Below are 9045 nucleotides of genomic sequence, written 5' to 3'. Positions count from 1 at the left end.
TTTTGCACCAGCTCCAGTATGCTGCTCTTTGGGACTTTGGCACTCACTTGTGATCTGATCTGGTTACGTACCTGTTGGAAAACAGACTGCATCTTTGCCTGTGTCTCCTTTTCTGCAGCGCCGCTGTCTTCTGAACATTCATCATCCTGACTGACAGGAGAGACGATCTCTTCCGCTGTAGCAGCATTGTCCTGCTGTTTCTCCTGTTTTTCGCCATTTATCAGGACTTCTGGATTTGATTCACTCATTTTTATTTTTCTTCCCGACAGCTGTTTTGCTCCTTTGAACTGAGCTACTACAATTATGTGAGCAGTGCTGGCGTGGGAAGGACCTAATTGACTGAGGTGTTTGTCCTTAGAGAGGCTGAACACCAAGGACCTTGGACCTATCGTTTAGCATTGTATAAGAAACCATTTCAAAACAACGTCGAAGCAACAATGCAGATTAAGTCAGTCAGAGCATCAAATACATCAAATTACCTTTTTTTTAAAGTTAAGGAAAATACTACATAATGACTGAAGCATTTTTTTTAAAGAAAGCAACAGCTATCCAGTAAACATTAGTCATGGTGTCAACAGCACTTAGTCTAAACCTCCCACAGCACACTATTAAAATACGAAACGACCACATTCATGTAAAGCAGTTGTAATTATTTAATGTTGTGTTCCTGCGTCTGTATGTGTGTAGCTGCATCCCGTGACAACAATGAGCCTCCTGGTAACAGCATGAAAAACAAAAATCTCCAGGGATGGTTGCAGCGGGAGCGCTGAGAGGCGAGCTTTAAATTCTCATCAGTGATTAGTGTGCTGTTCCTGGAATGTAGACCTGCAATACACAATTAACGGGTTTTTGTTTTTTTTCTTGCCTGAGGTAGTGATATAATCTGAGCTCTGAGCTAATGAGGTGTAAAGCTGATGATTAGAACAATAAAAAAAATAAAAGCAATGTCCAAGTCAAATTGTGGAATTATTGTAATGGGCAGATTTAGCTCAGTGGTACAATTTGTAGGGGGAAATTAGATAAATTAGAACGACGCAACAAGGGAATAAAACCACATATAAACCTACACACTCATCTATGACAACAAGGCAGTTGTGAAATCATTAAAGCAACATGAATCTGGAAAATTAGTCCTCTAATGTTCTTTATGTGCAAATGTTTGGTCTCTGGTCAGTAATAACATTATGAATAGTTTTGTTAAATCATTAGCATAATTAGCATAACTTGTTAAATGTGGCAACACTTTATTGATTTTCTTCATATGCCAAAGCTGGTTAATTTATTAGATTGTGATTTTAAAAATGTAATGTTTATAGTATTCATACATTTATATACTGTTCATATTATGTATAGATTATATTAGATGATTAAATATTTATCATCTGTTTTACACCTTAGGGAGACATAAATAGGTTCATACTAACTAACATATAATGACTTTAGGTCAAAAATAGTAAACATCCTGTCTTTGACTGTGTGTCTGGGGCTTACTGCAGTACATATTTTTAATAAAGTACTCATGTCCCTCTGAGGTTTTTTTTTTTTGCTTTTCAGCATTGATTTCAGCATTTAGTTTGGTGATTTGATAGTTTGATGTTTTGTTGTCAATAAATAAGTCATTGCACAAGCATTCGAACCCTTTAAAGTGACTTACTGAATTCAACATAGGTGCAGTCAGTTGGTGTGGTGTCGACCTTAAAAACTGAGCAACCGTGCAAGACAAAGACTAGTGAGGGAGGCCACCAAGACACCTGTGACTCCTCTGAAAGGAAAAGAGGCTGTGCATAAAACAACTGTTGCCTGTTCTTCACCGGTCAAAGCTTCATAGAAGAGTGGCAGAGAGAACACCATTGTTGGAAAGAGCTCCTATTAAATTTTGACTAGAGTTCACCCGACAGCATGTAGGAGACTCTAAAGTCAACTGCTTGGTGGACATCAAACACAAACACAGCTTGCCCACCCCAAAGCATGGTGACAATAGCTTGTAACTTCATAGGTGTCACATGTGCCACATTCATTCCATTTACTAGTGATGGATGTAACTGTAGTCCAAAGGATATTCAGTGACTGAAATTTTCTTGTGTCAATCACCTGACTTATGTTTTTAACACTCTTTTCACACTGTTGCTAGGAGTGTTTTTTTCTTTATGGTGTCATTATAGCCAGGAGGGGACCTTCCACATGCAGATGTCTTCATACTACAATCACTACAAACACATTTACTGCTCTCATGTGATCTCCATTTCATTGAACAGAATTACATGAGTCACTTTTACTCTATTCAGGACTTTCATGTTGCCATATACGTAGAAGGTCTTTCGGGGTCCATTGGATCCCGAGAAAGAATATGTGAAAAATATTTGTTGGTATTCATTATAGACTTTTATATTATGTTAAATACATTTTCTGATAAGTTGACATATTTTTGGTTCCAAATGCATGACAAATGTCCCTCTTTTTATATTTAAAAACAAAATCTTCAAAAGTAGAAACCTGTCACCTAAACCAAATGGCCTGGGGTCCAAAAGACCCCAGATGTCCTGAACAGGGATAAAGGGGATGGTTGCTTATGTATTCACTTGGTTTACATTTTGTACTAATTTACATTATTTTGTAGAAATGTGTGTTTTCGTTTGACATGAGCAAGTCTTGACATGGTGAATATCAGTCACTGTATGTTGCTGTAGCTTTATGTCAGATAGCTTTGCAGTTGTTTTGATTCCTTCCTTGGATCACTGAGTAAATGTTTAGTGCAGCGATAACTGGGGACTGATCTCTGCTTGTAAAAACCTTTTTTTCTTTTCAGCTGGTGTGCTTTGTGCTTTGGGATCACAGGCTTCTGGAAAGTTGTGTCATACCTGCACTGACAATGTTTTTCACCAGTTAAGATGTTTCCATTATGTGAGCTAATTCTGTGGATTTGTTTGAGGATTCTTGGAAAGCAAAAAAAGTTTAGTCATCTGGCGTGGAGACCGAAAACTTATGTTGCGGTTCTTTATAATCAGTTGAATGTCTGCTAATGCACAAACATGGAACTTCTATATTCAGCATCTAGTTATGGTTGTGGACTTGTAAATTTTTTCCATCTTGTCATTAACTTTACATTGTATATGTAGTATACAGTAAAATCTGATTCAGTACAGTCTCACATACAGACACTGAACTGCTGTCTTTAAGACCACTTGCACTTTGTGTAAAACCACAAAATTATGATAATTTTCATTTCTGAGGACTATAGAAAGGCAGTTACTGAAACATTGTATGTCAAATAGTGATGGTGGGATGGAGGTAGGCACTCAAGGGTTTGCTCGGCGTAACTCCAGACAGCCAATGAGAGTCCTGCATGAGTGAGCCTCCTCTTGCCACTAAACACTAACACATGGACGTCCTCTTTTTCAAGGCAAATGCCGCTGTAATTCTAAACCTGTGTGGACGAATATTTTTTTCTGCATCACTTTTCAGAACAAAGAACAAAAAATATAAAAAATTATTATAAACATTTTATAACTTTTATAATTATCTATAATGTATTATAAGCTATACATTTATTTATTTATTTTTAGAGAAAAATAATATTTAACCAAAGTATCTAGCTGTGCGTATTTCTTAATATGGCATTTATTACAAGCATTATAGAATTCAGCATCAAACTCAGTGGCAGTAAATGAAGGAAGGATGAGGTTTTAATCAGACCTGTTATGTGTTGACATGTTTACCCAAGTAATCGTTGTATAACAGCAGAACAAGCATCAATACTCCTCTCTCCTCCTCCAACACCTCCTCCTCATTGGTGGGAGTGGATTCAGAAACTTCCTGCTCGGCTTTAAAATTCTGGCATTGACTGAAAATTTCATTCTGACAGTCAGGTCAGGTCACCGGGAACAACATGGTGAGTTTCCATTCACTAACTGATAGTTGTGCATGGCTTCTTCTTCTTCTTCTTCTTCCTTTTCTTATTACTTGTCACATTAAGACCTTGTGTTTGCACAGAAAAATATTTTAAGGATGTGCTTTTTTTCATTACAGACAACATACACAGACAAAGGTGAAAAGGTAAACAGCTGAACCATATGTGTTGTAGTTAGCAGAGGGTTTAAAAAAAAAAAAAAAAAAAAGTCGCAGTAATCAGAACACTGTGTGACTAGGTTTTAATGATGGTTTTAAAAATCCAGGATTTCTAAGTGTTAAATTAAACTCAGATTGTTTTTCCTTTGTGCATTTCAAGCTTACAAAGAAAGCTTGCAGCACTGATTCACTTTTTTCTTTTTTGTCCTCAGCATGAGCAAGGCAGGTTCCTCTGCTTTGATCACTTAACATTCTGGGTTGGAAATGCAAAGCAGGTAAGGTAACCAGTTTCTTGGTCCCATAGGGTTTTTTTGTTTTTATAGCTGGAGAAAGCCATTATAATTGGGAATACTATTGGCTCTCTTGAGGGGTGGAGGGGACACAGCATGAAAAATACCAGACCACATAATGACTTTCCCACCTTAAATAACTTCAGCACAAACTGCAGCCGCACTCATCACCAGGAGATGGCCCTACCACACAGTTTAAAGCTACATTTCATTTGAAGGAGTGTAAACACCATTGTCTTTAACAGGCTGCATCTTATTACTGTAACAAGCTGGGATTTGAGCCGCTGGCTTACCAAGGTTTGGAGACAGGCAGTCGTGAAGTGGTGTCCCATGCAGTCAAACAAGGAAAGGTAAAGAACCGTCAGTGGCAGCACATCTTCATCCTGGAGCAAATCAGCAAGGATGTCTGATGTTTTCAGTGCAACAACACAAAAAAATGTTTTCATCATGCTCATGTTTTCACTTTGTGTTTCACAGATCATTTATGTGTTCTCATCTGCCCTCAATCCTGGAAACAAAGGTAGAGCACTGATCAGGAGCTGGGTTCACAGGATAGTCACAGAAAAAGTAGTAACAGTCCTTTTGAATTTGAATTGAATTTCCCTTCTGGGATAAATGAAGTATTTTTCATTTCATTTCATTTTTCATTTCATTCATTTTAAATAATGAAACATGAAAGAATTGTGAAATTTAAAAAAAATAAATAAATAAATCATTGGGAATTTACCAGGAAAGCCATCGAAGATGTCACACTTAGTAACAAAAGAGATTAGTTTAAGAAAGCAAATCACAATGCAAATAATCTTTTTTTTGTTTTGTTACTATTTTACATACGTAATCATATGAAATATATTCATCATCACTATTTCACTTAACCTTTTTGTTATTCTAAAAATGACTTACATCTCTTGAGATGTAAGTTATTAAACCGTTCAAAGATCAACTTAGTTCTTCCATTACAAACTTTAAAAACAAGTGAGGACAGAAGGAATGATTGAAAATATACTACCCTGATAAGCTTTAGTCAGAACTCCAACTCCAAACAAGGCCTTTTCCAGCATGCACATGACCTGCAAAGCACATCAAGATTAGTTAAAAGTGAAAGAAGAAAACATTTAAATCATGTCCTTTTTTTCTTCTTCTTCTTCTTTTTATAATATTGAAATTATTCTCTATTCCTAAGAAAATGTCTTCTCTCATCCTTTCCTCAGAGATGGGAGAACATCTGGTGAAACATGGGGACGGAGTGAAGGATGTAGCATTTACTGTGGAGGATTGTGACTTTCTGGTTGAGGTAATGTAACAGGTTTTACTTTACAGGTGCACTTGCAGATATTTCTTCACACACAGTTCCTCCTTTGAAGACACCTTTCAGAATGTGTGAACATTTTCTCCACAAACAGAAAGCCCGTGAGCGAGGTGCAATTATTGTAAAGGAGCCCCACACTCTGGAGGACAAGTATGGTAAAGTCAGGCTGGCTGTGCTTCAAACGGTAAGAGAAGATTTTTATTTTTATTTTTTTTAATTAGTACATTATCAAATTGAAAATGTCAGAAATGCCAGGATGTTGGATTTGCTTTTGTTTGCTGCAGTATGGTGACACCACACACACATTGGTGGAGAGGTCAGGATACAGTGGACTGTTCCTCCCTGGTTTCCTTGCCCCTCTGTTCAAGGACCCTTTACTAGCCAAACTGTAGGTTATTCTGGTGTTGGTATGCTCATAAAATTATAACACGCATGTTTCTGCCTGAATCACAACTGGTGAATGTTACATTTGTGGTTTTGCTTCCATCCTACATTGCAGGCCAAGTGGAAAATTGAACTTTATTGATCATGTTGTGGGAAACCAACCAGATGAAGAGATGGTTCCAGTGGTGGATTGGTAATGCACTCATAACTAGTTCTTGTATAAACGAGCATGCATGATAGCAGACCTGCTGTTTATGCCTCTCTGTTGGGATGTGATCTGCAGAAGGGGGCGGATGAGAGGTGGAGCTAAAGGGTGCCGGGTTCTTACATAACTCTGCTTTTGTGGCGTGAGTTAGGGATCAGCATGACTTTGCATTTTCTTATGTGGGTCTCCACATCTGGATCTTGTTTTTACCCCATGAAAGGGTGAGGTAAGGCAGTTCTCTAAATGAGCAAGCTCATTGGCTAATCACAGACAGAGGGGTGTAACACAGACGGAAGTTTTTAGATGTGAAGAATCTCTTGGGACTGGGTCATAAAAACTCATTCAATGTTTTGCAGGCCCCATTTCCTCAATTCACAAACTTAGATGATGTGAGTTTACAGTATAAACTCCAGACGCAGTATTCCATTATTAAATAAAATGAAATGCTTTTTTTTATTTACTACTACTCCAGAAGGCGCTTCAGGAGTGTTTGACACACAATGTGATGTTTGAAATTGCACCACTCTGTTTCTTGATCTGTGGTTCATGATTGAACAGGTATCAGAGGAACCTTCTCTTTCATCGCTTCTGGTCAGTGGATGACAAGCAGCTTCAGACAGAATTCAGTGCCCTACGCTCCATTGTGGTGGCAAACTATGAGGAGACGGTGAAGATGCCCATCAACGAGCCTGCCATGGGGAAGAGAAAGTCCCAGATCCAGGCATGGTCTTTACAGTCTGCTCATTTACATTAAATATATGCAATCAAATTGAAGACAAAGCTGAAATGTGCAGTGTAACAGTGACAAAAACAGTCATTTATAGCCTAAGCACAGTTTTGTTGACTTACAGGAGTACGTGGAGTACTACGGAGGTGCAGGAGTGCAGCACATTGCCATGAATACATCAGATATCATTACTGCAGTAAGGCTGCTAAAACACTGCATTTGTCTTTGTATCTTTGATGAATTAGAACAAAACAACAAAAATGTTCTGATGAATCCCTTGTTTGCAGATCCGCAACCTAAAGGAGCGTGGGATGGAGTTTATGTCGGTGCCCGACACCTACTACAGCCAGCTGAGGGAGAACTTGAAGCACTCAAAGGTTAAAGTCTCAGAGGACCTGGACGTCCTGCAGGTCAGAACTATCACCACATTTCAACAAAGCTGGTACAATGATGCTGTGTGACGCTGTAAGAAATGATTATCTAAATGTCAATACCAAGTAACTTTTTGAAAGCAGTGGCCTCTTTGGAAGAGAATTACTTTCATTGATACTTTTTAAAACTATAGCATGAGACATCACAGGCAAAAACGTTTTTGTGCGCAGGTCAATTTTAAGATTTTGGGGTTATTTTTTTTAAGATCTTTTGTTTCTATGTCAAGCTATTTTGTTTCTTGTACTTTTTTCAGAAAAACAAAATGCAGTTTTAGAGCACTGTCTATTTGCATCTTTACATTTCAGCTACAAAACACATCTTCAAAGGCTGATTTCTCTAAAAGCATTTTATCTTCCAATACACTGAGCTACAAGTATATACTTTAGTATTATTTACATACATCAGATTTTCCAGGTTCAATCCTATCTGTATTCTAAAGATTTTGAAAGAGATATTTGTTCATGTATTGTTCGTTTTCATAACAACGTAAAGGAGAAATTCATTCAAACAAACACCATTTTGTGATCTTACTCATATCCAGGAACTGAAGATCTTGGTGGACTACGATGACAACGGTTACTTGCTTCAGATCTTCACCAAGCCGGTTCAGGATCGTCCCACTGTGTTCTTGGAAGTTATTCAGAGACACAATCACCAGGTGAGGGCGCTACTGGACACACAAACACTGAAAACAAACTATTCGGCACTATCAATGCAATAATAATATGATTTCTCTTGTAGGATATTGCTTTACTTTGCTGTAAATTCAGGTTGTTGTTTTTTTGTCTCACAGGGGTTTGGTGCAGGGAACTTCAAGTCTCTTTTTGAAGCTATTGAAGCAGACCAGCATGCCAGAGGAAATCTGACTGTCCTGACACCAAATGGCATTTCAAAAAACATGTGAAGCCAGTGTTATTTCACTTTATAGCTCTGATAACTCTCAATAACCATCAATTTATTCTGAAAAGTACACTGTTTGTTTAGGGTTCTGTCTATCTGTTCGTTTTATGCTGATAATATTCTACAGCAATGCTCTGATATTGTAAAAAATATAATGAAAGTCTGTGTAGTCCATCCATCCATCCATCCATTATCTATACACCACTTAATCCTCACTAGGGTCGTGGAGGGGTTGGAGCCTATCCCAGCTGACTTTGGGTGAAGGCAGGGGACACCTTGGATAGGTCGCCAGTCTATCACAGGGCAAGTTTGTGTAGTGATGTTTTAGATACATATGTGTGTTTTGCAGGTTTTATTACAAATAATCATGCATATTATGTGTTAGTTTATCTGTCCTGGTGTTTATAAAAGATCTTCTGAGTGTGTAATAATCATCAAGAGTACATGACAACTTTAAACTCATTATACAGTGCTCTCTTTTTATAAAACATTAACATGAAAACCATCGTTATTGAAACGAGCTTGAATCGAGCAAAACAACATTTAAGCTCTCATTAATGAAAACACTTGACTGTACAATTCTGTTATTTGGACGGTCAGGTCAACAGACTGTTCATTATGATTGAGACCTTTAACATGGCATCTGGAAAGACAACATTTCTTTCGTGTGAACTGATTGCTGGTTATTGAGTATGATGTATCAGAAAATGTAGTTTTGTAATGTTCCACCAGA

The 9045-nt window shown here is 37.7% G+C and overlaps 1 protein-coding gene across 1 annotated transcript; it reads left to right on the top strand.

Moving 5' to 3' along the window:
* The first annotated feature begins 3282 nt into the window (after nucleotides 1–3282).
* On the top strand, nucleotides 3283–8522 carry hpdb (4-hydroxyphenylpyruvate dioxygenase b). Its single transcript, XM_008306130.1, has 14 exons — nucleotides 3283–3288; nucleotides 4027–4053; nucleotides 4278–4340; nucleotides 4601–4705; nucleotides 4833–4875; nucleotides 5567–5649; nucleotides 5759–5848; nucleotides 5949–6052; nucleotides 6164–6241; nucleotides 6812–6974; nucleotides 7105–7176; nucleotides 7268–7390; nucleotides 7954–8070; nucleotides 8206–8522. Exons 1-14 carry the CDS (start codon nucleotides 3283–3285, stop codon nucleotides 8314–8316), a joined length of 1185 nt encoding a protein of 394 aa, XP_008304352.1. The 3' UTR covers nucleotides 8317–8522.
* The last annotated feature ends 523 nt before the right edge of the window (nucleotides 8523–9045 follow it).

The sequence above is a fragment of the Stegastes partitus genome, unplaced genomic scaffold, assembly GCF_000690725.1.
Source record: "Stegastes partitus isolate 25-593 unplaced genomic scaffold, Stegastes_partitus-1.0.2 Scaffold44, whole genome shotgun sequence".
NCBI lineage: Eukaryota > Metazoa > Chordata > Actinopteri > Pomacentridae > Stegastes > Stegastes partitus.
Note: the sequence above shows the minus strand (reverse complement) of the source record. Positions and strands in the feature narration are given on the sequence as shown.